Genomic DNA, 27,999 nt, shown 5'->3' on the forward strand with positions numbered 1-27,999 from the left:
TTTTATTTCAGATAAATTTATGCACTTTAAATATTTTCTGTTACAGACAAACAACAATGTTAATAAAGTTATTTGTAGTAAGTTGATCTACATTTCTTTTTTGTTACGCAGAGGTGTACTTATAACAATTTTATAGACGAGTGATACTATTTATAGTTGCCGTAGAGAGTTTGGGGGTAGGCACAGATAAAATAGTTAAGATTAACTGGAATATAGTAACTAGCAGGATGTTACTGATAATTGTGTCTAATTTAGTGAAATTATACAGTTGCATTATTCATTAAAAACAAAAAATGAAAGACAAATCAACTTTTTTTAACATCAGAATTATTTTTTTTAAAATGTAACAAAAAAAAATTACAAATTGATTTATTCATTTTTCTTTTATAGGTTAAAGTGTTTTTCGTGCTTCTGAGTTAATGTTACTCATCAATATGAATTGTTTGACTTTATTTTTCTGGATGAAATTATTTAGGTCAGTCAAAACATGTTTGTAGTTTAAATAATGATTTACTTGTTTTTTTATTTCAGATAAATTTATGCACTTTAAATATTTTCTGTTACAGACAAACAATGTTAAAGTTATTTGTAGTAAGTTGATCTACATTTCTTTTTTGTTACGCAGAGGTGTACTTACAACAATTTTATGGACAAGTGATACTATTTATAGTTGCCGTAGAGAGTTTGGGGGGAGGCATAAGAGAACATTGTTAAAATTCACTGGAATATACTAACTAGCAGGATGTTACTGAATATTATGTCTATTTTAGTGAAATTATACAGTTGCAGTGTTCTTAAAAAAAACAAAAAAATGAAAGACAAATCAACTTTGTTTTAACATCAGAACTCTCTTTAATTCAAAACCTTTCCATTTATCGAGCCAATATTACTTCTTGTAACAGTGCTTTGATAATGTCTGAAGCAGAGAACACACCTTTCAGAGGATGCTCACTGCCAAGAGGTACAGTACGTTCAATAAATCTGTCATAATGATGTTAAGTCCACGTTGAGATTAAAAAATATTTTTGAGGTAGCCACACATATCTGCCTGGAACATATCTAGATATATATTTGAACTGACCTGCCACCAAACCATTTAAGGCCTTATCAAAACAAAAATAAATAACAGCAAGGCACAGGAGAGAGTTAAAGGGGGTCGAGGTCACTTTCAACATCAACGAGCTACATATGGGAGGGGGTTCACATTTGTGAGCAGCTATTTTGGGCGCAGCACGATCCAGTCACATCCTCAAACTCACGACGCCACGCCCGGGAAAACATCGTAAAACGCCTCCAAACCCAGAAAATTGGCACAACCAATATGTAAAAGACAGATTTTGTGACGGTTCTGCTTAGTGCTACTTTGTGGCAAGAGAGAAAGTAGGAGTATCCAGTGTTTCCCGCAAGACTGGGTTCAGAGAAAATGATTTGCATAATTGGCCATGGCGCGTGTGCGTGTCATTTTTATGGACGCTGTGGCAGAGAAAAATTGAGCAACAAAAAAAGGGTCTTGAAAACATGATGCCATCTACATGCACGCTTCATTTACACACAGTAAGCGAGGCCAACAGCGCCAAATCCACTCGTGGGCCAAATGTATTTGTGGCGCACCACCACAAATAAATGACTGTATGGGAAAAACCAGCATCAGTTAAAAGACCAAAATCCACTGGCCTAACTCGTGTTTAAAACTTTTTTGCTGCAACACAAACCAGTGTTCTGTTTTTTTTCTTCTAGGTAAGACAATTTGCATCCAAAGATCCATCTTTTCCACAGACAGCTCAATATGGAAGTTGCAGTAAAAGTATAAAAAGCTGTGGAGAAAATGGCCATTTGAAGTCGTGAGGCGCCACTAAAAAGTGTTGCTGTCGACAAACATAAAAAGGAGCCTAAGAAAATCACATGTGCACAGGTAGCCTGAAAGACTTTTCTACAGTTCTAGGTGTATAGCAAATTAACACACAGGAAATACGAGCATAATTCAGCTGTAAAGCAAAACAAAAATACAATATTAATGGGAAAAGACATAATACAATGGATGTATTTGACTGTAGAGCAAGGGTGTCAAACTCATTTTAGATCAGGGGCCACATGGAGAAAAATCTACTCCCAAGAGGGACGGACTGGTAAAATCACGGCGCGATAACTTAAAAATAAAGACAACTTCAGATTGTTTTCTTTGTTTCAAAATAGAACAAGCACATTCTGAAATTGTACAAATCATAATGTTGTTGGGGTTTGTTTACACTTACATGTTGCAGTTAATAGTATTCTCTTTATTTGTCCTTATTTATACTTTCTGAATAAATGATGTGATAATGTTCATCAGTCAACTCATTGGTGTTCATTTTCAATCTATCAAGATAGAAAAATATCAAAATCTTACTGTTATTTATGTAGTTTGATCATTTTCCTCGACTGGTGCACCAACATCACGTGTTTTTTTGTTTTTGTTTTTACATATGTATCTACAAAGATACAAATAATTGCTATTGCGACATCTAGTGGACACATTTAGAACAGCAGTTTCTTTCATTCCAAAATTTCAGCTCATTTTTATACTTAGCAAACTCATCCCGCGGGCCGGATAAAACCTGTTTGCGGGCCCGTACGTTTGACACCCCTGCTGTAGAGCTACATATTGTGAGTCAAAGTTATAAAAAAAATTTTTTTTAAAAACGCTGCAAGAAAAAGTGCTACAGAAATCAAACTCGAGGCCCAAATCTGACTCAACACAATGTCACGTGGATTTTTGTATAACTTCAGCCGCCATAAAATACCTTTAAAAGCAAGGAGATTGTTTTAGGCTGCACAATCTTGGGGAAAGCCAAACACCGCATCTGTTTAAAAAAATGGCACCGGTGACTTTTATTAAAAAGATCTTCCAGTTCCCGCCTTTCCAATAGCTAACCTTAAAATGATAGCCAGTGCAGACTCCTGGCATAAACACTCTCTATGCAGTTGTCCTACATGTGCACTGTTTATATTTCAAACTAATGAAACCTTGGAGGGTTTACATTTGATTAGCAACTTATCAAATCCTAGTTGACTGAAATGGGGCCCACAACAAAATCCTGTTTAGGGCCCACATCTGTTACTACATCATTCATTCCAGATGTATTTCTTCTGCCCGCACAAAGTAATATTCTGTAAACATTGATGCCACTACATTGAGGAATGTACAGTGAATGTTTCATTCTGATCACAATCATCAGCACCTCCTTTCTCAAATAATTGCGCAGCCGTGAGGGCGAAGCTATATGGTGAAACCTGAGATCTGATCAATCACATTGCACAACCTGGGAGGGGGCGGGGGGTCAGATCTCAAGTGACTGAGTTATTGTCTTCCTGTCAGAAATGGGCCGACAAACTGGGGGAATGTGAGCTGGAACCAACCCGTTCCCTATTTTAAATCACCTTTGTAAAAGAAGGCAAACGTACAACTTCTTATAAAGAAAAAGACTCCAGAAACAATTCAACATCAAATGTGAAGTAGCAAAGAGTTTAGAGAAAATATAGAAAAAAAAAAGGGTTTATGCTAAAGGGTTCTATATGAATATACTTATTTAATCATGTATAAGTGTCTACACATACTAGTAGTGATTATTGAGAATGAAAAATAATATGACAAGTAAGCTAGGGGCTTTGGTAATAAACACTATGGCAGAAGCTTGACATGTAAGAATGAAGTATTCCAAATACAACTAATGTAAAGGTTGCCAAATGTGACTTCCGTAACCATGTCAGTAACCCTAACGCTATAAGGTGCAATACTAGTAGCCACATTTGGTAGGTAATGCTGTGTATAATCTTCCACACTCGACAACAACTGTATGGGAACAATCACGCTTCCTGACATACTCGCGCGCATCTCGTAATCATCATCACCACGGGGGCAAAATAGGAAATATGAGGCAACACCCGGGGCGGAAAACGTCGTGCACGCTGAGGCTTTCGTTACACGTCCGACAGGATTAGAAAGAGAAAGAACTTGGCTACTTGTGGTCCAGTGCAATCGGTCTTGCGTGGCTGGAAGAGGCTGGCTGGCATCGGGAGGTCACTTAGTGGAAGTGCTGCTGGCAGTGGATCTTTTCCTTGGCGTGATCGAGAAGATCCAGCATCTCCTGGACGATGGCCTGCAATGCGCGGCCCAGGTCTTCGCCGCTGTACGGCTTCCCGAGAGGAGGCACATGGACGAAGGCGGAGCGACCGTGGCTCATGTACAGGGAGGTGTAATAGGTGAAGTCGCACAGATACCTGTGACAGATACAAGCCAGCAGGGGTTCAAGAAAATGTGTTACAACTCCCTGACACAACACACCAGGTTATGTTTGGACCGCCACTTGTTTGCTGATTAACACTTACACAAATACGACATGCTTTTTGGGGATGAATGGTACCAACAAAAAAACATTTAGTTTTTTGGAATGCACTCCCAACAGGTGTAAAAGAAAGTGCATTTCTACCCTCCTTCAAAACCGCACTAAAAGAACATCTTCCAGGCAGCTACGACCCTAGACTAACACCCTCCCCCCACCACATCCCACCTCCCCGGATTGTAAATAATCAAATGTATATACTTGTTTTTATACTTTCTGAGCTCACTATGTTCACTGCTCGCTGTACATATCCTACGAAGTCAGACTTACACTGTTTCAATGTCCATTTCTCAGATGATATAATTGTTGATGACTGAAGTGTTGATATCAACCAAACCTAACCCCCCGCCCCAACCCCCTCCACATCCCACCCCCTGGATTGTAAATAATGTAAATAATTCAATGTATATACTCTGATGATTAACTTGTGTGATGACTGTATTATGCTGATAGTATATATTTGTACCATTAATTGATTAACGTGGACCCCGACCTAAACAAGTTGAAAAACTTATTCAGGTGTTACCATTTGGTGGTCAATTGTACGGAATATGTACTGTACTGTGCAATCTACTAATAAAAGTCTCAATCAATCAATCAATTGATAAAAATACGGAAAATGACACCTATAGGGTCATTTATTTACATTTTGGGCGGCCTGCCAGGAATACATTTGGACTACCACTAATAGGGATGGATACCGTTCACATTTGAACCAATACGGTACAAATTCCCAGTACTTTTGTGTGTGTTAATAAATATGAATTGTTTTTGGTAGAGATGTCCGATAATATCGGGCTGCCGATATTATCGGCCGATAAATGCTTTAAAATGTAATATCGGAAATTATCGGTATCGGTTTCAAAAAGTACAATTTATGACTTTTTAAAACGCCACTGTACGGAGTGGTACACGGACGTAGGGAGAAGTACAGAGCGCCAATAAACCTTAAAGGCACTGCCTTTGCGTGCCGGCCCAATCACATAATACCTTCGGCTTTTCACACACACAAGTGAATGCAAGGCATACTTGGTCAACAGCCATACAGGTCACACTGAGGGTGGCCGTATAAACAACTTTAACACTGTTACAAATATGCGCCACACTGAACCCACACCAAACAAGAATGACAAACACATTTCGGGAGAACATCAGCACCGTAACACAACATAAACACAACAGAACAAATACCCAGAACCCCTTGCAGCACTAACTCTTCCGGGACGCTACAATTTACACTCCCCGCTACCCCCTTATCCCCCCACCTCAACCTCCTCATGCTCTCCCAGGGAGAGCATGTCCCAAATTCCAAGCTGTTGTTTTGAGGCATGTTAAAAAAAATAATGCACTTTGTGACTTCAATAATAAATATGGCAGTGCCATGTTGGCATTTTTTTCCATAACTTGAGTTGATTTATTTTGGAAAACCTTGTTACATTGTTTACTGCATCCAGCGGGGCATCACAAGAAAATTAGGCATAATAATGTGTTAATTCCACGACTGTATATATCGCTTGATATCGGAATCGGTAATCAAGAGTTGGACAATATCGGAATATCGGATATCAACAAAAAAGCCATTATCGGACATCTCTAGTTTTTGGTAATAAAATCCATTTTTTATTGCAATATTTAAAAATGAGCTGATTATGATAATTGCTGTCCAGTTGTTATATTTTGTTTTATTTTAATCATCATGTTATATAGTTTGCAAGTATGACATTAAATTGAAATTACAGTTGCAAGTCCAAGACGTTAGATGGCAGTAGTGTATAACTTATGGTGTGTTTTTTTTGTGTTGCGCCCTAAAAAGTGTTAATGCTGTAATTATTGAACTTATTACACATCAGCTGTTTGACTGTAATGCACATCTCAGTTGTAATTTTTAATAAACAAATTTGGAGATTTTAAAATCAGCATGTAAAATTGCTTATGCTAATCGGTAGCATGTCAATAACAAAGCCAATGTATGTCAGCATTAAGCTAACGCATTTTTGGAAAAGTGAAGCTTTACTTACTTACGTTGTAGTGTTTTTTTTTTAATTAAATTGTTTTTTTGACATTGAAAAATGCAACAGTACCAGGAAGTTTGTCCGAGTCCGCTCTCAGTCTTGCTGGAGTGATCGCCAAGTGCCAAAGTGCAAAACCAGGCGTGACATCACGCGCAATCTAGGTACCGTGATATGGCACCGTGGGACTTTACGTGAATTGATGCCCGTTAGGAGTGGCTGGATTGGCTCGGTGCCAAAAAAAAGTATCGGATTCCGTAACCATCTCTAACCAGTAATAAATTTGGCGCTCTTTGTTTACCAATATTCATAAAGACAATATGACACACCTGGCTTGCCAGAGATTAGAACAAAGCAGGAGACATCCTTCGTGTTGCCAACTTAGCGACTGTAGCGCTATATTTAGCGAGTAATCAGAGCCCTGTAGTAGGGGTGTCCCAATCCAATATTGATATCGGATATTTGTCTAATATCAGCAAAAAACAAATATCGGATAATATCGGCTTGCATCTAAAATTGCTGATATAAGCTGCGTCCGATACAAGAAGTCCTGCAGCGTGTTTACTTGTGCAAAGCCGGACTTAGACTTAAGACTTACAAAATCTTTATTGTCCCCGAGGGGCAATTTGGTTTGCAGCAGTAGTCATTAAAAACAAGGTTCAACAGTAAAACAAGGTACAAATACATAAAATACATACAACATGCAAACCATCATGACAGCAAGTTAACATCTAAATATCCTCTAATAAGCACACAAGTTTGACCTTTCCTTGTATTTTAGTGAAGTCAGTACCAAAATTAAACATGGTATACCTTTTTGTAAATAGTGTATACCAAAGGCTATATAGGCTACTAGGAACTAGCATACATAATAACTGATCTTAATTAAACAATATTGCAGTCTAAAACAGCACATTTGTCAATATAAACAAGTATTAAATTGCATATTATTGCATTATACTTACAGATAAAAAGTATTCAAGGAAAAAGCGTATCAAAAAGTATCTAGTAACAAACATGTCCGCATCGTTCAACTTCCTGCATCATGCCCTTAATTTGATGAATTATTGCAACACCCAAGTATCGCCAAAACACAAATTAACACTACATTTAGTCAAAGCATAAATTTGTTATAAGGTCAGTGTTTTCCTACCATTGTTCTTTGAGTTATTCCACTTGATCAAACCTCATCTAACATTCCACTAGGGTTGTACGGTATATCGGTATTAGTATAGTACCGCGATACTAATGAATCATATTCGGTACTTTAACGCCTCTGAAAAGTACCGATCAACCCCCCCCTCGTCGTCCCGTCGTGTCATTGCTGGTTTCCGAGCAGACGAGCATGTTTGGTAGTGCACAATCACGGAGTACTTACAAACAGACACAGTGTGTAGACAGAAAAGGGAGAACTTGTTTTCATAACTTCAGTGACAATCTACAATGTAAATAGTCATGAAAATAAAGAAAATGCATTGAAATGAGAAGGTGTGTCCAAACTTTTGGCCTGTACTGTATATTGCAGGCTTGATATGTATTTGGTATGTAAACAATAATTCACAACAGGTTACAAAGGCTCCTGATTTGGTTGCTGACGTATGTGGTAACATATTGTATCATTTTTGGTTCTAATATTTTCTCAAAACCATTATTATTCTACTTACGAATTTACTGTTAATATCTTGTTACTTTCTGTTTTAACATGGTTCTACTACACTTCTGTTGAAATGTAAGAAGCACTTATTCTTCTGTCTTTTGGATACATTAGTTTTGGCCCATACTACAAATTTGGGTATCAATCCAATACCAAGTAGTTACAAGGGGCGTATTGGTCATATCAGTGCTGATACATGTGTAAAAGAAAGTGCATCTCTATCCTCCTTCAAAACCGCACTAAAAGAACACCTCCAGGCAACTACAACCCTAGACTAACACCCTCCCCCCACCACATCCCACCTCCCCGGATTGTAAATAATCAAATGTAAATAATCAAATGTATATACTTGTTCTTATGCTTTTTGAACTCACTATGTTCACTGCTCGCTGTACATATCCTACCAAGTCAGACCTACACTGTTTCAATGTCCATTTCTCAGATGATATAATCGTTGATGACTGATGTGCTGATATCAACCAAACCTAACGACCCCGCCCCAACCCCCTCCACATCCCACCCCCCAGATTGTAAATAATGTAAATATTTAAATGTATATACTCTGATGATTAACTTGTGTGATGACTGTATTATGCTGATAGTATATATTTATACCATGAATTGATTTACGTGGACCCCGACTTAAACAAGTTGAAAAACTTATTCGGGTGTTACCATTTAGTGGTCAATTGTACGGAATATGCACTGTACTGTGTAATGTACTAATAAAAGTTTCAATCAATCAATTCAATCAATCAATGATACTTCATGTATTCAAGATCATTAAATGATTCCATGTTTGATTGACCCCAATTATGATCAGACAAAACACAGGATGGCATAACAAAATGTAATTCCTACTGTTGGTTCGGATTTAAATCCTTCGGGTTTTCCCCTAAAGTCCACCTGTGTCAAAAAACGTATTTACTGAGATTGAAACAATAACAACAAAAAATAAATCTAACCACTGACGTATCGATCATATAGTGACACTATACTTGGTATCTATACTGTTGATACTTTTATCGATCCGCCCACTTCTGTTTACATTCATGAGTTTGAGCTTAATGGTTAGCCTATCCTCCTATTGTGTGTAGTTTAGCATGTTTAGCTATTCCTCGTCCTCCATTGATAATGATACTTGTAAAAATGTAGTATATTTGCCGTCATGGAGGCGAGGATTGCTGACTTGCTGCTTTGCACTGTGGAGGGACATTAGCCACTAGCGAGAATGCTACCGTGCGTTAAAGATTGCAATCGTTCGCTTGTCTCTGTCAAATTTGTGGGACACAGCGAGTATAAGTCATCAACATGCATTATCACAATATAACAAAAAGTATAATAACGTCTATGGTCGGCCAAATAAATATAATTCATATCGTATATCATCTATATGGTCTTGAGAAGCAGGAAGTTATCGGTATCGGCTTGAAAAATATGTACCGATATGTATGCATATATGTATGTATACACATACATTGAGCACTGCATTCCCAAGTATAATGGCAATTTTGAAATAATTATGTAGGAGACTATTTTTCATATTATTGTTGTGTTTAAAATAAAATACATGAAATGAAAAAGCAAAAATAAAGTCTATACCTTCCAGCATCTTTGGAGACAGACACAGCAACTCCCAGTCCAGAGGAAGTCACTCTCTTGCAGACTGATTCCATGTCAATAACAGAGTCAATACAGTCTGGACCCCCCACAATGCAACACTGTGAATCAGGACAGAATCTGCTGTTGTCCAGGCCTTTGTAGCCATGGTTTCGGCCACACTTCTCTAATGTGACAGTGGTGGCCATGCCTGACACTCCAACATGAACAACCAACTAAAAAAGAGAAAAAGCACAAGTCAGAATTGTGTAAAATGGACAAATCCAAATGATGCCTTTTACTTGAAATCCAGGACACAGAAGCTCTGCCTTCCCAAAATGGCTAGGTAAGCAAAAAATAATATATAATTTTTTATATTTTTTTTATCCAGGCTTTTAAAAACAATTGCATGCACACACAAGAGACAATGTTTTAGTTTTAAATGGAGCAGACTGTAAACTATACAAGTTACAGCAATGCTCCCAAGAAGCGGCTTTAAGCAGTCAAACAAATTTAATTTCTATCTTATTTTCTTCTGAACGGTGCAGAAGAAGATTGGTGTGCTAACTTTTACCCTCTAACCTAATTTAACTTAATCTTAAAGCTCTTCAGTGACAGGATAGCTGCCCTGAACATGATGAATGCACTTAAATGTCTGAAAGAGTGAGAAAATGCAGGCGGGATGGTGCCAAGCCACCGTGTACACACTTTTCCTGGATAACAATATCAAGTCTAGAATTTGAACCATACCAGTCGGTGATAATGTAATTAAAAAAAAGGCATGAAAAATTACAGTTGAACACAAAGGACTGTCAGACCTAACTCTATGCATCTTGCAGGCTGGAAGTCCCATGCAAGAAATGCAGAGATGATATGACATGGTAGAAATCAGGGAGGCACGATATTATCGGCGGCTGATAGCTATCGACTGATAATGGCAATTATGACATGGCATCGATCCGAAAATGAAGCATCAACCGATAAAATGAGCCCTTAATAATAAAGGCTTATCGTCTCCGTGTTTGTCGTTTGCCTCCTCAGTCCCTCCCCTCCGACGTGGTCGCATGTTTGTGATGTCATGATATTGTACGCGCAGCCTGTTGTGTCCAGAGAAACGTATCATGCCGCAGCAGTCACCAGTGTGGACTTTCTTTAGCATGTCAGAAGATTTCACTCGCAGTTTGCAAAACATGCTCTGCAGAAATTAAAAAGGGGAGGGTTAAAGACGAGCTTCAACACAATAAAATATGATAAATCACTTTAATCTCTTAAGCTCTAAGCTGTTTGTTTACATGCTTTTTTTTATTTCTCTTTGCTATTTGGGCTTATTGGACCCTAATTAGAATAAAAACTAAGAATCATCTTTTAATGTACTTAGTCCATAAGTACACAACCGTGTACTTCATGTTTAGTGATATGTTAATTCTTATTTTTACACTTTTTTTTCAAAATTCCATTTTATGTTATACTCTTCTGACACGACCAAATGGCAGTATAAGTGTCCACATAAGCGGCCAAGAGACCCCAATTCAGTAGTGTACACAATTTTGGAAATAAGAGCTAAAAGGTACTGTCCACGCATGTGGCCACTAAGCCTTTAGAGGTTTTAAAATGCACTAACAGGAAGATTTATGGAAGCAGTACAGAGCTGCCTGTGCTGCTAGCTAGTGTTCTTAGCGGCGACCGCAGCAAACGTAAAGCCACTGGACTGATGAGAAAGCGTTTGATTAGAGGCAACAGTTTGAAAGAAAATAGCTTAGGTCAATAGAACTTGACAACAAAATGAATAATTTATTATGTTTAACTTGATAGTTCATCTGGAGGCACAGGCTTTAGTTAGTTATGATTTCTTTGTGGAAAAAATGCACCTTTTCATTTGAACTCTGATTTTTTTATGTTCTATGATTGAATGTTGCCTTTCTAAGGGGCAAGCACGTACCCCACTATTTTACTACTTTATTACTGTCAGGGAACATTGTTTATTTGGTTTTTGTCAATCAACAAGAGATGTGACTCCACTTGTTCTGTGTTGCTGCAAACGACAATGCGAAATCACAAAGGCTTAGTTTTATTGGCCATGTTTATGTATGTTGTGTTGGGCAGATTGTTTCTTTTCTTTTTTTCATTTTACGAAATCCTATTCAGGATGTTTGAGTTGCTTGTTGTCTCTCAATGAAATAATTGAAACGTTGAAATATCAATAAATTTCAACTTTTTTTTTTGCCCACGCAATGTTTCTAAATGTTTGCATGGGTCAGAATTATAGAAGGAAGTGTACTCAAAACTATGGCTGATTAAGTAAAGAAATATCAGGTGATATTATCCTTACCCCTACAATCGATTTGAATATTTTTTGTTAAAGTGTATACTTTTGGGGCAAAAGTGTGAAATGTTAAATTATTTTCTTCTCACAAAATATTGTTGTAGAGGTTGCCCTCTAGTGGGTTCTTCAGACCACCACACACTGCCAGAGAGCCTGGAATTCAGGGTATCACACTGTTTTATTTTCATTCAATAGTGCAGGCTTTTGCTTTTCAGCGAAAGGTCTTTTTTTCCTGCGTCCGCCCAGCAGCACCTCCAACTCCAACCACTTGTCTCATCCCGGCTGCTGCCAATAAAGGCGACAGGTGATTAGATAACAAGGCCCACCTGGGCCATCCGCGCACCCGTCGCTGTCTTCGAGGCCGGTCCTGGCACACCCCGTTCCACCGCAGGCCCGCAGGCCACGCCCCCGTCCACAATTGTGTACATATTAGGAATGTTCAATTCATGCTGCCTATTCTAATACCGATCATCCAGGTGTCAGATCGCCCGATACCAATACCGATCACATGTATTCAATGTAAATGTTTCGATTTCTTTATGGTGAGTGCTATTGGCAGTTTAACAAAATCAACACAATATTTAAACTACTTCTGTATTGTTTTTTATTACATACAATTTTTTGAGTGAATAGTAGGGCTGCAACTAACGATTAATTTGATAATCGATTAATCTGTCGATTATTACTTTGATTAATCGATTAATAATCGGATAAAAGAGACAAACTACATTTCTATCCTATCCAGTATTTTATTGAAAAAAAACAGCATACTGGCACCATACTTATTTTGATTATTGTTTCTCAGCTGTTTGTAAATGTTGCAGTTTATAAATAAAGGTTTATTAAAATATATATATATATATATATATATTTATTTTTTTTAATTAAAAAAAAATAAAATAAAATACTCTGCGCATGCGCATAGCATAGATCCAACGAATCGATGACTAAATAAATCGGCAACTATTTTAATAATCGATTTTAATCGATTTAATTGATTAGTTGTTGCAGCCCTAGTAAATAGTACACAATAACTAGACAAAATCAGAAACTACTATTTTGCCTTTTAAGTTTTACTGTGTCCAATGTAATGGGGCTTATTATTACTAAATTAGGGGAGTGTCACCACACTGTGTATAGAGGTACACAGTTCGCTGCTAGCTAGTCAACCAGGGGACTCAAAATAAATACATTATTAGCCAGAGGGGATCGGCGTTTGTGATCGGCATTAAAAGGCATTAATCTGCAATGGCGATCACATACTGTGCTTTTTCATGAAAATTAAAGGATAAGGATTGGTGGCCGATCAAAAGGGACATCCCCAGAACATATATAAATACATACACATCAATATTGGTTGTAAAAGTCTGGAAATGATCGGTTATCAATATCGGTTGAAATTTTTCATGATCGTGCATCCCTAATATCCTGTGATGAGGTGGCGACTTGTCCAGGGTGTACCCCACCTTCCGCCCGAATGCGAGATAGGCTCCAGCACCCCCCCGCGAACCCAAAAGGGACAAGCGGTAGAAAATGGATTGATGGATGGGCATCTCTAATATGGATATTACAGTTTTACCATTCATATTGTGAGATACAAACATCGCTCTTACCATTGGGTGATACTTTTTCCATAGTGACGGAACTAAACTCTGCACTGTCTGGTACTCTACGGGAACCTCGTAGACGTGCAAGTCCACTTCAGTGCCAAGTCCAAGTTTCTTCAGCTCCTTTGAAGACACAAAAAGACCTTCAGGTTGACGTGCTCTGGCCAAAGGCAAATTGTGTCCATCAATGCTACTTAGTATAGTTAAATATAGGCTAGACTAATGTACACATTTTACTGATTCAATCCAAAAAAGATGACACTATAATAAACCAAATCAATATGTAAAAACGACATCACAATCAATGTGTAAAATGAAAAAGCAATCATGCAAAAATAAGATAAATGCGTGTCAAATTCACAGCCAAAGGGCCAACTCCTCCCCCCCGTCTACTTGCAGGACCGACAGCCCTGGACACTGACCCCCACTGTCACTGAAAGAAGCCTTGTTTGACCATGTCTTTGACCCCGACACAAAGCGGCCTTTTGTTTGCCTTTAATATCCTTATCAAGTTTGTCTAGACACCCTGACAACCAACGTGGTCGTCCCTCTGGTAATGTAGTGTCCTGAGCAGCAGCCTGAGACCCCCGCAGCATAGTGTGCAGTAGGCATCGAGCAGGAAAACATTTAAGAACTGAATATTACGCTGACAAAAGTTGTGAAGTCTAATGATTAAAAACGAGAAACTGTAAATTTCGGATTATAGGCCGCTACTTTTTTCCTACGCTTTAAACAATAAAAAATAGTGTGGCTAAATGTGTCTTCGGTAACGGTCACAATGCAAATAGCTTTCAAAAAACACAAGCACAAGACACTGAAAAGGTGGGTTATTGTTTGTGCTATGGCACAATTTTTTGGACGAGTTTGCTCACTGCAGGTGCTGCGGGGTGAACGCCTGCAGTATTTCCTTCTGTTTAGTCCTTTGAATCGGAAGTACAAGTGCTGTTCCGTCTTCGAGTAGTCCATAGCGTTCCCACTCGTTTGGTTCCTTAATTCATCACTTCAAGCAACATTTGTATGTTTTACAATAAAACTTAACAATTCATACTTACTAAACCGTCCAATGAGTGATGTCTGTAGGAGTGTTTTAAAGCATATTTGTATGTGCTATCACAATATAATCAAGCAAGCGTCGTTAGCATTAGCTAATATGCCAACACGTTTAGAGTGTGTGTGTGTTAGTATCATTAACTTACAATGGCATTATTTTAGTATTTTCTAAGTTTAACAATTTCCTGGAATTCACCTAAATTCACCTAAACGTCACTGTGGACTTATTGAGTCCGTTTAGCTGATTGGAGAGCTAGCTTCCGCAGCTAGTGGGTCCATGACGATGTCTTCTGTTTTGTTTGATCATCTATTTTACTGCAGCGCTACAGGCACTGTTTGGAAACAATTAGGTTACGTAAATAAACATTTAAAATGTTTTCTGTGTAACTAACTCATTTCACAACATATATATATGTATATATGTCTGTGGTTTATAGTCCAGTGTGGCTAATACCGTATTTTCAGGACTATAGAGTAGAGATGTCCGATAATGGCTTTTTTGCCGATATCCGATATTGTCCAACTCTTAATTACCGATTCCGATATCAACCGATACCGATATATACAGCCAGGGGATTAACACATTATTATTATTATTTTGTTGTGATGCCCCGCTGGATGCATTAAACAATGTAACAAGGCTTTCCAAAATAAATCAACTCAAGTTATGGCAAAAAATGCCATTCTGTTGTGTTTATGTTGTGTTACGGTGCGGATGTTCTTCCGAAATGTGTTTGTCATTCTTGTTTGGTGTGGGTTCACAGTGTGGCGCATATTTGTAACAGTGTTAAAGTTGTTTATACGGACACCCTCAGTGTGACCTGTATGGCTGTTGACCAAGTATGTCTTGCATTCACTTGTGTGTGTGAAAAGCCGTAGATATTATGTGACTGGGCCGGCACGCAAAGAAAGTGCCTTCAAGGTTTATTGGCGCTCTGTACTTCTCCCTACGTTTGTGTACCACTCCGTACAGCGGCGTTTTAAAGTCATACATTTTACTTTTTAAAACCGATACCGATAATTTCCGTTATTACATTTTAAAGCATTTATCGGCCGATAATATCGGACTGCCTTTATATCGGACTAGGGCTGCAACTAACAATTAATTTGATAATCGATTAATCTGTCGATTATTACTTCGATTAATAATCGGATAAAAGAGACTAACTACATTTCTATCCTTTCTAGTATTTTATAGAAAAAAAACAGCATATTGGCACCATACTTGTTTTGATTATTGTTTCTCAGCAGTTTGTACATGTTGCAGTTTATAAATAAAGGTTTATAAAAAAATAAAAATACAAAAATAAAAATAAAAATAAATAAAAATTGCCTCTGCGCATGCGCATAGCATAGATCCAACGAATCAATGACTAAATTAATCGCCAACTATTTTTATAATCGATTTTAATCGGCGTGGCGAAGTTGGTAGAGTGGCAGTGTCAGCAATCGGAGGGTTGCTGGTTACTGGGGTTCAATCCCCACCTTCTACTATCCTAGTCACGTCCGTTGTGTCCTTGGGCAAGACACTTCACCCTTGCTCCTGATGGGTGCTGGTAGCGCCTTGCATGGCAGATCCCTCCATCAGTGTGTGAATGTGTGTGTGAATGGGTGAATGTGGAAATACTGTCAAAGCGCTTTGAGTACCTTGAAGGTAGAAAAGCGCTATACAAGTATAACCCATTTATCATTTATTTAATTATCATTTATTTAATTGATTAGTTGTTGCAACCCTATATCGGACGTCTCTACTATAGAGCGCATCGCGATGTAAGCCAAACCCACAAAATTTTAGATGAAAAAATAATTTTTCAACATATTAGCCACCCTGGACTATAGGGCGCAGATAAATATGTTGCGAAATAAGTTATTTACACAATAACATTCTGTAAATGATTATTTACATACTTTAAAACGGCTGCTCAAATAAAATAGAAGTCATTGGCATGGACCCACCAGCTACGAAAGCTAGCTCTCCAATCAGCTAAACAGACTCAATAACTCCACAGTGACATTTTGGTTGAGTTTACTGGGGAATTTGTGAGACTGAAATAAAACAAAAGGAATGTGGTTGTAAGTTAATAATACTAACACAGACACTCGTAAACGTGTTAGCGTCATTACATTACGATAGCATGTATGTATAGTCATATAAACACTCCTACTGACATCACACTTGGGACAGTTTAGTAAGAATAAATAGTTTTACTTACACTGTAAAACTTACTAACGTTGCTTGGAGTGATGAAAGGAGAATCCATACGAGTAGAACGCTATGGAAGGCTAATAAGACTGAACAGCACTCGTGTAAAAAAAAAGAAATGCACTGCCAAACACGTCTGAAAGATGGCACCAGAGCACAAACAATACAACACTTACTCAGTGTTTTTGCTTGGTTATTATTATTTTTTGTTTTATTGTTATCCCCGCCTGGGGAGAAAAATCCATGAAGTAGCAGTTAATAGTCTTTAATTTATGGTTAATAGAAACATTTTTTGTCTGCTAAAATTTAATGGGTTTGGTTTATTTACCGGTGCACTCTATAGTCCAGATAATACGGTAATTAATTTATCATCTATGAGCACGAATGTATGCATTACTGTACACTTTATAAGCATGCATCCTCACCAACAAATCGGTGGTAAAACTCACCTGTACTGCAACCCAGCTGGCATTGACTGTGTGCTCTCCAAACGGCCCAAAACCTGCAAAACATTATTTCACGTGATTACGCAAACGCAAAATATCTCCCGCCTAAATAGTGTCACAGTTATCGTTTGACTTATTTTGCGTTTCAAGTGGTCTCTCTTAAAGACCGAAATTAGTGTGAATCAACAAAATCAAATCAATTATCAAGACGAAACAATCCCTCCCTGCATTAAATCCATATGACCTGCAAAACTGGCAGCGGAAGCAGCCGACAGCTATTCCCTCACACTGCCTTGTTTATATTGGGATCTATAGTCGCGCCCCCTGCACCATCACTCCAAGGGTCAGTGGGTCCCTGGGGGTTGGGCGGAGGGAGGATCAGTCTGTCTGACAGGCTGCTGAATAGGAGCAGAGTGAGGGGTCGCTAGTTGCCAGCCGGCATGCTATTGTGAGCAAGCCGTTCCCAGGCAGCCTACACATCTACCATCAGCTGGAACTCCTGCACGCCTTTGTGTCTGGAAAAAAAACAACCGAGCAGTTTTAGCCTGTTCTACTTCTCTCCACATTTGCTTGGAAATGTAATTCTCTATACAATATCAACTGTATTACCCGGTGGAAACATGCTTTATATGTCCAATAATTGCAATATAACTCTTTCTATAAGAATTGCTAAGCAGTCACTCAGCACCAAAACATGGACCCGGAGCCCAAACCTAATGCTATTGTCATTTACTAATGTATAAACCAAAGACAAGTACTAACTCAAATAAGGGCACAAACTAGCATATTTTTCGGAGTATAAGTCGCTCTGGAGTATACGTCGCACCGGCCGAAAATGCATAATAAAGAAGGGAAAAAACATGTATAAGTCGCACTGGAGTATAAGTCGCATTTTTTGGGGAAATGTATTTGATAAAACCCAACACCAAGAATAGACATTAGAAAGGCCATTTAAAATAAATAAAGAATAGTGAACAACAGGCTGAATAGGTGTACGTTATATGACGCATAAATAACCAACTGAGAACGTGCCTGGTATGTTAACGTAACATATTATGGTAAGAGTCATTCAAATAACTATAACATATAGAACATGCTATACGTTTACCAAACAATCTGTCACTCCTAATCGCTACATCCCATGAAATCTTATACGTCTAGTCTCTTATGTGAATGAGCTGAATAATAGTATTTGATGTTTTACGGTAATGTGTTAATAAATTCACACATAAGTCGCTCCTGAGTATAAGTCGCACCGGCCAAACTATGAAAAAAACTGCGACTTATAGTCCGAAAAATACCGGTAATACTGATTCATCATCAGTACAGAGGATAGTATTGTGCTTTAATGAGTGTGGGTGACAGTTTTTACAGTCATTTTTTGTAAACTCCCAAAATCTAGTCTTGGTCGAAGAATAGCAACGTCTTCAATGATATTGTGGTAAATTCCGTAGAGTTATGTATACATTAACCCAAAGTGGAAAAAAAGCACCCCCAAAAGTTTTTTTTATTTTTTATTACAAACGCACAACTTAGACCCTAAAACAAAAAGATAAGTGTCTGTAAAACACATTGCTAGAGAGGATGTGTGAATTAGTGTGAATTATACTTATATAGCACTTTTCTCTAGTGACTCAAAGCGCTTTTACATAGTTAAACCCAATGTCTAAGTTACATTTAAACCAGTGTGGGTGGCACTGGGAGCAGGTGGGTAAATTGTCTTGCCCAAGGACACAACGGCAGTAACTAGGATGGCGGAAGCGGAGATCGAACCTGGAACCCTCAAGTTGCTGGCACGGCCGCTCTACCAACCGAGCTATACCACCCCAGGATATACATCTTAAATGTTGTAAATAGTTAAAGTACCACTGATAGTCAAACACACACTAGGTGTGGTGAAATTAACCTCTGCATTTGACCCATCCCCTTGTTCCACCCCCCTGGGAGGTGAGGGGAGTAGTGAGCAGCAGCGGTGGCCGCGCTCGGGAATCATTTTGGTGATTTAACCCCCAATTCCAACCCTTGATGCTGAGTGCCAATAGTGCAAGATTAGCCTGACATCCATCCATTTTTTACCGCTTGTCCCTGCCATGTCAATAATAAATATAAAGACAACCTTTAATAGCATTTGGTTTTGCATGCAGTGGGAAAAGTTGCATCATCCTGAAAACAACCCAAAAACTAATTACATTTAATTAGGTATATTAGCATAAAAGTTTGTTGCGGTTTCATACCAATAATAGGTAAATCCTTCGACCTGAAAACTGACTTTTTTTTTTTTTTTAAAAGCCCTTTAGTTCCACAATAAGTTGCTGGAACTAAAGGTGTTGAGTGGCTAGTTGCTGGAGCTCCAAGGGCCGCGGAGTGGAGCACAAACAAGCTGACGCCATTAGCCTTCGAGCAGCTGTCATCAACACAACTTTTCTACTACTTCAACCCATGCCTTGCAGGGAGACTCAACAAAAAGGCAACAAATCAAATACAGACCTGTAACGACCACAGTCCGTTTACTGTTGTCCATTTCCCGTCGTGACACGTTGACTGTTTCGGTGCTTTATTGGGTCTTTGTTGTGTAGCAGGACCATAAAGTCGCCCTGTTGTCCCCCTCAGCTGTAGGCGCCCTTCTGCTTAGCTCCAGCCAGGCAGCGAGCGTCCGAACGCCAGACGTCCGCGACGTCATGACGTCACGCGTGACGCAACGGCGTCCCTAGTTGGGAAAACGTAAGGGGAAATATCACAGCACGGGGAGTATTATTTTAAAGTTTTGTGCATACACAATAATTTAGTAATATAAATAGTAAAAAAAAATTAAAATAAAATAAAATAAATAAATGAAAAAGAAGATATGTATCTATATATATGTATATATCCACATGCATATATCCATACATATGCATATATACACACATATACACATATAACATTATTGCACATTATAGTCCGAAAAAATAAAAAGACATGATACATGAGGACATGACGGACACATTGTGCTCACTCAGGCCTGTTTAATGCTACTATGGCTCTTGGGTAATGCTGCAAAATAATTATTAATTTGATTTTTGGTTTTAATTCACAAGGTTGTTGTTTAATTAAAGAACACACTTTTCCCTACATTTTAAATCACGTTTCCCTTCATTTTAAATCAGGTATGTTTTTATTTTACTTAATTTTCAGCAAAACAACTGTACTTTTAGTCGACTACAATATTTTAGCAGCATTTTTTTCCTCCTCTGTTGACAGCATGCTGGTGTCATACTTATTTTCACCTGTAGAGGGAAGCAGCTAACAACATTCGCCTGAACATTGATGCAAGAAGAAGAAAACGAAGGCAAGGCTTTCTAGCGTGCGCAGGCTACTCCAAACAACATTGAAACAGTAAAGATTATCCGTCAAAAATGGTACGTAACATACTGTGTGTTTGCTTATTCATACTCTGGCTTTCGTAAAGATAAACATGTTTTTGATTAATACGCATGTTGGGTAGTTAACTGGAACGTGAGCAGTAGCAACAACGAAAAACCGCTCGGCGGCTAGCTAGGTAAGTTAGCTCTGAAATACAACATTTTGTAAACAAATACTTTTAGTAGCGAGTTACTGAATTGCTGAACCATTTCTTGCTGTGTGAAAGCATATAAATCCATCTAAATACGTAATGCTTGCCGTGGCGCAATTATTTGACTTGTTTATCTGCACTATTTGTAAATATTCGCGGACAGATTATTGAAGTTTGTCAATTTATTTTACAGCTTCCTTTGTCACTGCTGAAGACGGCCCAGAACCATCCAATGGTGAGACGATATTCATTCTTCTGGACAAGAGCAGTGATTCCCTACAGTTGGCATGACCGTACTAAAGGGGAAAATCATTTTGCCTATCATTCACAATCCTCATATGAGACAAGAACACATATGTTTTTCTTTTTTAATGCATTCTAACTCGTAAGTAAACTATAGCAAAAGTCAGCTAATAATGGAGCAAATGAGAGCCGCTCTATTCCGCCTAAAAAGCGCTCTTAAGACATCTAAAAACTAGAGATGTCCGATAATATCGGACTGACGATATTATCGGCCGATAAATGCTTTAAATGTAATATCGGAAATTATCGGTATCGGTTTCAAAAAGTAAAATAAATGACTTTTTAAAACGCTTCTGTACGGAGTGGTACACGGACGTAGGGAGAAGTACAGAGCGCCAATAAACCTTAAAGGCACTGCCTTTGCGTGTCAGCCAAATCACATAATATCTACAGCTTTTCACACACACAAGTGAATGCAAGGCATACTTGGTCAACAGCCATACAGGTCACACTAAGGGTGGCCGTATAAACAACTTTAACACTGTTACAAAAATGCACCACACTGTGAACCCACACCAAACAAGAATGACAAACACATTTCGGGAGAACATCCGCACCGTAACACAACAGAACAAATACCTAGAACCCCTTGCAGCACTAACTCTTCCGGGACGCTACAATATACACACACACTATATATATATATAAAATAAATACTTGACTTTCAGTGAATTCTAGGTATATATATATATATATATATATATATATATATATATATATATATATATATATATATATATATATATATATATATATATATATATATATATAATAAATACTTGACTTTCAGTGAATTCTAGCTATATATATATATATATATATATATATATATATATATATATATATATATATATATATATATATATATATATATATATGTGTGTGTGTGTGTGTGTGTGTGTGTATGTGTGTATTTATATATACATATAAATACAATAAATACTTAAATTTCAGTGTTCATTTATTTACACATATACACACAACACTCCTCTCTACTCATTGTTGTATTTGAAAGTGCAATGCTTTGCAGCCAGTAGCACAGCCTTTGAAGGAGCGCAGGTATGGGCAGTGTAATATTCTGGGTCGGAGTCAATAACCAGGCGAGGTGACGAAGTTACGTCTCTTTACTTCATACTTCAGAACCGACTTCCACACTTGCCGTCAGGGTACGCAATACAACATAAACCATTGGCCAACCAAAAAGTAACCACAGAACACTATACGGTATAGTGTTATGTGGTTACTTTTTGGTTGGCCAAGCGGACGTGACGACAGGCTGTCCTCACTCAGGTCCGCATGGACCTGGAGGGGGCGTGCCTTAAGTCTGGCTGGAAATCGGTAGAAATTCGGTAGAAAGGTTGTCCCGGGAGATTTTCGGGATAGGCACTGAAATTCGGGAGTCTCACGGAAAATTCGGGAGGGTTTGCAAGTATGGCACCAACACTGATGAAGTGCAAAACAGCAGCAGGCGGCTATGGCCTAAGGCTGGTTTTAATACTAATCAAATATCATCCTGGGGGCCATAGATAATTAATTCACGGGCCGGATCTGGCCCGTGGGCCTTGACTTTGACACACCTGCTCTAGGACTAAATTGATTGTGAAAAAAATTACGTTGATCTGTGGGGAAATTGAAGCGATCGGACAAAGTTGCCAGGTTGCGGCCATTCACGATAATTGGTGGAATTTGCGAGAGTTGATGCGATCGCAGTATTGCGAAATCTTGCAGGGTTCGTTTCTGTTAAGTGTTCCGTTTGTCATGTTTGTTGATTTTTCCCCAACAGCTGGTGGAGCTGAAAAATGGAGAGACGTATAACGGCCACCTGGTCAGCTGCGACAACTGGATGAACATCAACTTGAGAGAAGTCATCTGTACCTCTCGGGTATGACTCAGCTTCTCCTTGAACTCACCACACTAACTTCATTTCCTCTCCTAATTAGTACAGAAACTTGTAGTTCTGATAATATGAAACTCTGAGCATTAGTAGCATCGTAGGTGGCTGATTGTGGTCATTCTAAAAGCATAAAAAATGGGAGGGGACATTGCGATCTTAATTTACAATAGACATGTACCGGTCCGTATTGGACGATTTTTGTTTAAAAGTATGTGATTGGCCATTGCCAATTAATGCCGATCTCAAACACCAATCCTGACATTGCCATAATGGGGTATTATTAAGGTAATTTTGAGGTCAAAAATTTAGTTATTCCAATTTGGAATAAGGCTGTAACATAAAAAATGTGGAAAAAGTGAATCGATGTGAATACTTTCCGGATGCACTGTATGAATAAAGTATGGACCTCTCCACCCAAATTGACTTCTGCAAAATGGGACGAAACAAGCAATAGGAGTGAATTGGCAGCAATCATTTTATTAATTCCACTTTAAAGAAGGGTTTTGGTTGGAATTTGGATGGGTGGCAAAAAATTGAAAGTCAGGAGCACCCTTGAGGGGAGAAAATCTGAGTCAGAATGAGAGAAAAACAAGGTATGTAAGTGGCTAGTACCGGTAGTCTATTTTGTGTCCTCTTCTACTGTTTTCCTGAAGATGCTTAAGGTAATGATGAAAGAGCATAAGAAAACACAGGCTATGGTGTCTATGGTAGAGCAGGAAAGTCTGAAAATTGTGTTTTTTTTATATACATTTTTCGCTTATAATGTTTACCATATCAGTTTTTAAGTAATCATGGAACAGGGCGACAAAAACATGCAATTAAGTGCTTAAAATAATAGTTTTACATGCCTTTATTCACACTGTCTATGTGGGGAAATAGGCTTGAGTTCTGTAGATGACGTCACACCAAGAGGGGGCGCCATAATGAGTCTGGCAATGGAAAAAGAGGTGTTCCAAGTACAGTTAGTTAAAAAACGAATTTATCTTTTGGTAAATGACTGCCAGATTCATTTTTAAGAGAAAAAAAGCCACAAAGAAAACTTGTTTGCTAATCTTGGTGATCTGGACGCTATGAGTCCTTAAAGTCCAGCCTCATAATTGGTCCCAGAAATGTTTTTTATTCTGTGAATTGTGCTTAATGCCTCTATTCTCTTCCTTGCAGGATGGTGACAAGTTCTGGAGGATGCCCGAGTGCTACATCCGAGGAAGTACCATTAAGTATCTGCGAATCCCAGACGAGATCATTGACATGGTGAAGGAGGAGGTGGTTTCCAAGGGTCGAGGAAGGGGAGGCGCCCAGCAGAACAAACAGCAGGGCAAAGGAAGAGGAGCAGGAGGCCGTGGTGAGCTTTGCTTCTCATGCTTTGTGTCAACTAGAATAAAAAACTGTGTTCTCCTTTGTCAACTGTCTCAAGACTAGGGGTGAACGATTATGGCAAAAGTAATAGTTACGATTATTTTGATTGATATCGTAATTATGATTAATTACACGATTACTCAGTAATTTGAAAACATGAGTATTTATGTAACGAATAACCACAAGTTAAATATAATTAGCAATGACAATACATTTAAATAACAGTAATAGAAAAAAAACAATACAAATAATTTTTTGTTTAAAAAAACATTTTATTTCGTTTTTTCACACTTATTTTACCACCAAAGAGAAAATATTTGGAGTGTATGTACACTTTGTGCCAAATACAATTTTATTAAATATTAATGAAATGCCAAAATCCTCACATTGTTTGGTGCTCATCTTACGACAATATAAACCAGTATTTTAGGTCAAAGCATAGTAATTGTGTAGATGTATAAATAAATGCTTTAAGTACATTTTGCTTGTGCAAGGTACTTTTTTGAAACCTTATTCTGTATGCGCCGTCAGACCGGATGTGGCGCGCCGCGGTATTATTGTGAAGGGGGGAAGTATGCTTTGCTGTTGTTCTCAGCTTGACGAGTAAAAAGGCGACACTCTTCAGGCTGTTAAAAAAAGAGAGATGGCCACTCAAGTTGCGACCACTGTTCTGTTTGATCTTACATGGATGATGTCGTTCACAACAACACAAGCAGATGAGATGTGTTGTGGGTGTATGGATTGTTCTTGCTTGCTTTAGCGTCGTATCTTATAAATGAGCGCTACCGGGCACATTACCGGGCACATTATTTTCCCAAACAAATGTTCCTTTTCCTCACAAAAACAACATTTAACTTAAATTTATGTACATTACGTTTAATGCAAATTCCGTTTTATTGGCTAATTACGTGACTCCGTCCGTGGCTACGTAAATGCAGAAGTCATATGGCCTTCATTAGGGATGTCCGATAATATCGATAACTAGTGCTTTAAAATGTAATATCGTAAATTATCGGTATCGGTTTCAAAAAGTAAAATATATGCCTTTTTAAAACGCCGCTGTGTACACGGACGTAGGGAGAAGTACAGAGCGCCAATAAACCTTAAAAGCACTGCCTTTGCGTGCCGGCCCAATCACATAATATCTACGGCTTTTCACACACACAAGTGAATGCAAAGTGTACTTGGTCAATAGCCATACAGGACACACTGAGGGTGGATGTATAAACAACTTTAACACTGTTACAAATATGCGACACACTGTGAACCCACACCAAACAAGAATGACAAACACATTTCGGGAGAACATCCCCACCGTAGAACAACAGAACAAATACCCAGAACCCCTTGCAGCACTAACTCTTCCGGGACGCTACAATATACACCCCCCGCTAACCTCCCGCCCCCCTCAACCTCCTCATGCTCTCTCAGGGAGAGCATGTCCCAAATTCCAAGCTGCTGTTTTGAGGCATGTTAAAAAAATAATGCACTTTGTGACTTCAATAATAAATATGGCAGCGCCATGTTGGCATTTTTTTCCATAACTTGAGTTGATTTAATTTGAAAAACCTTGTTACATTGTTTAATGCATCCAGCGGGGCATCACAACAAAATTAGGCATAATAATGTGTTAATTCCACGACTGTATATATCGGTATCGGTCGATATCGGAATCGGTAATTAAGAGTTGGACAATATCGGGATATCGGCAAAAAAGCCATTATCGGACATCTCTACTTTTACGGTCACCTCAGCACACGAAGGAGTTACCAACTGACTTTCTTCCTGTCCGTAGGTGTGTTTGGGGGCCGCGGTCGAGGAATGAGCGGTGCCGGACGAGGTCAGCAGCAGCAGGAAAAGAAACCTGGCAAAGCACAGGGGATGAAGAACCAACACTAACATGGTGAAATATTATCAAACGTACAAGGCAAGTTCCTCAGCACTCAAATAAGAACTGACACTCAAGTGGTCGAGATGAAACATGTTGTGCTGATTTAGGTTTGATTGCAGTGTACCATTTCCAGCTTGCAGGCAGACATGAATCAGAAATTTGTGTCGTGCGGTACACAGGAATAGGGTTTTCATTTCTGCATGTTCTCAACTTGTGTCTCTTGAGTGTACTTTGCATGGCACGAAGTCAGTTACCTGTGCCCTACCTTAGTTTAATGAATCTTCATTTTTTTCCAACTCTGCTCTTTATTATTCTAATATTTTGTGACATTTTGTGTTTATCATGAACACTTGAGTTGAAGCATTGTACAATTTGTGTATAAAAAAGGTTGTTCTTGTAAGGCTGCAAGCCCAACGTGTGTGTTGTGATCTTTTTTATGACAATAGATGCTGTAATGTATGTACACGAGCACATGGGAATAAAGGTTGTTTTGTTTAAAGTGCTGCATTCGTCTTTATAGTTTGCTCGTAAGATTTCAAAGAGCTGCAGGAATTAATTTTATCCAAGACAATTCTTACAAGTCATGACAACACTATATTAACTGAAAAAGGGACGCAATATGTCATTCTCCATATGTCCACCAGGTGTCACTAGGGCTGTTTTCTTACTGTACTCATTCCTCAGCTAGAATAACTTTTTTTGTGGACGACTCTTATTACTGCTGACATTTAGCCTTCAATTTGACCTTTTAAAGGTTTTCTATTGTAAACTACTTGTGGTACTTATACACACATTAACAATTAAATCAAATTACAGTATTTCATTTAATATATAATCGTATACTGTAAATAAATATGTATATCTTTTTTGTTTTAAAATCTTTATTTCTTCTTTAACATGGTGCAAATGTCACACCAGTAGTCTCCAAAGTGGAGCCCAAATTTTTTAAATAAAATGAAAGTCCAAAAAAAGTACAAAATATAAATGGATATATGTAAGTAAAAACATATGATTTAAATGTAAAATGTCATCGTAAGAAAGCATGTCTTATGAATGACTTATGTGTGGTATATATGAAAAAGGGGTATTGATTAATAAGCTGTGCCTCTTCCTACTCCTTTTCGGACGCGTTGAATTGTGCAAATCACGTGATGTTCCTGAATGGAACTTCTTCAGCATGTGGGAAACAAAGAAACCATGGCATGATTACAATTAGGATGCAATGAGAGTCACTGAATAGAAAACCAAATAGAATAGAAACCGAAATGGTTGAACTCCAGATGGATGTTATGTGTGCATCTAGCGTCTTCGAAACCCACAAATCTCTTACACACACACACGTATGCAGTTGAAAAACCAATCACCACCTCCCTGTCTTTCCCCTGCTCTTACCTGCGTCACTCTGCTTATGTTGCCATGGTAACCCCTTGATGCCCCCCCCCCCCCCCCATACTCACATTTGTCTCCTATCCTCTTCCAGAATGAGCATGAAAGCGACTAGCTGATACAGGCAGGCGGCACACCCCCTCACTAACCTGCAGGAAGAAGGCATATTTAGATGCAGAACATATTTATAGAAATGCTTCTATAATCCCTGCCTTCCAGAACAATTCTACACCTCCGCCTAATTATCCACGGCTTAAGACAACCTTTTTTGGAAGGTTTAATTTGCTTACTTCTACCCCATCCTTCCATATAAGCCGACTAATGTGATTTATTTATTATTCTTTTT

General features: G+C 38.4%; 2 protein-coding genes across 3 annotated transcripts; one reads left to right on the forward strand and one right to left on the reverse strand.

Annotated features, from left to right (window-relative positions):
• Positions 1 to 852: 852 nt before the first annotated feature.
• LOC133635201 (pyroglutamyl-peptidase 1-like) lies at positions 853 to 27,299 on the reverse strand. 2 transcript variants are annotated; one of them, XM_062028100.1, is made up of 7 exons: positions 26,126 to 27,299; positions 19,758 to 19,977; positions 17,515 to 17,785; positions 17,274 to 17,326; positions 13,578 to 13,694; positions 9,645 to 9,877; positions 853 to 4,257 (listed from the first exon to the last, which is right to left on the reverse strand). In XM_062028100.1, exons 5-7 carry the CDS (start codon positions 13,578 to 13,580, stop codon positions 4,062 to 4,064), a joined length of 432 nt encoding a protein of 143 aa, XP_061884084.1. In that variant the 5' UTR covers positions 13,581 to 13,694; positions 17,274 to 17,326; positions 17,515 to 17,785; positions 19,758 to 19,977; positions 26,126 to 27,299; the 3' UTR covers positions 853 to 4,061. The 2 variants fall into 2 exon arrangements, with proteins under 2 accessions (XP_061884084.1, XP_061884083.1); XM_062028099.1 differs by lacking the exon at positions 17,515 to 17,785 and having other exon boundaries at positions 26,126 to 27,283.
• lsm4 (LSM4 homolog, U6 small nuclear RNA and mRNA degradation associated) lies at positions 20,551 to 26,766 on the forward strand. Its single transcript, XM_062028102.1, has 5 exons — positions 20,551 to 20,668; positions 21,017 to 21,058; positions 22,910 to 23,008; positions 24,182 to 24,362; positions 26,172 to 26,766. The coding sequence occupies exons 1-5, from the start codon at positions 20,666 to 20,668 to the stop codon at positions 26,273 to 26,275; spliced, it is 429 nt and encodes a 142-aa protein (XP_061884086.1). The 5' UTR covers positions 20,551 to 20,665; the 3' UTR covers positions 26,276 to 26,766.
• Positions 27,300 to 27,999: the final 700 nt, after the last annotated feature.

Source organism: Entelurus aequoreus, linkage group LG19, assembly GCF_033978785.1.
Source record: "Entelurus aequoreus isolate RoL-2023_Sb linkage group LG19, RoL_Eaeq_v1.1, whole genome shotgun sequence".
Lineage (NCBI taxonomy): Eukaryota > Metazoa > Chordata > Actinopteri > Syngnathiformes > Syngnathidae > Entelurus > Entelurus aequoreus.

Bases quoted from the DNA above. Each gene is read 5' to 3' on its own strand.
- LOC133635201 (XM_062028099.1), bottom strand. From the start codon at position 19,791: ATGGACAACAGTAAACGGACTGTGGTCGTTACAG. The intron at 17,327-19,757 runs GTCTGTATTTGA...AATGTTTTGCAG, and splicing joins ACGGACTGTGGTCGTTACAG to GTTTTGGGCCGTTTGGAGAG. The intron at 9,878-13,577 runs GTAAGAGCGATG...TCTCTTTTTTAG, and splicing joins GGAAAAAGTATCACCCAATG to TTGGTTGTTCATGTTGGAGT.
- lsm4 (XM_062028102.1), top strand. The intron at 21,059-22,909 runs GTGAGACGATAT...TTTCCCCAACAG, and splicing joins CGGCCCAGAACCATCCAATG to CTGGTGGAGCTGAAAAATGG. The intron at 23,009-24,181 runs GTATGACTCAGC...TCTTCCTTGCAG, and splicing joins AAGTCATCTGTACCTCTCGG to GATGGTGACAAGTTCTGGAG.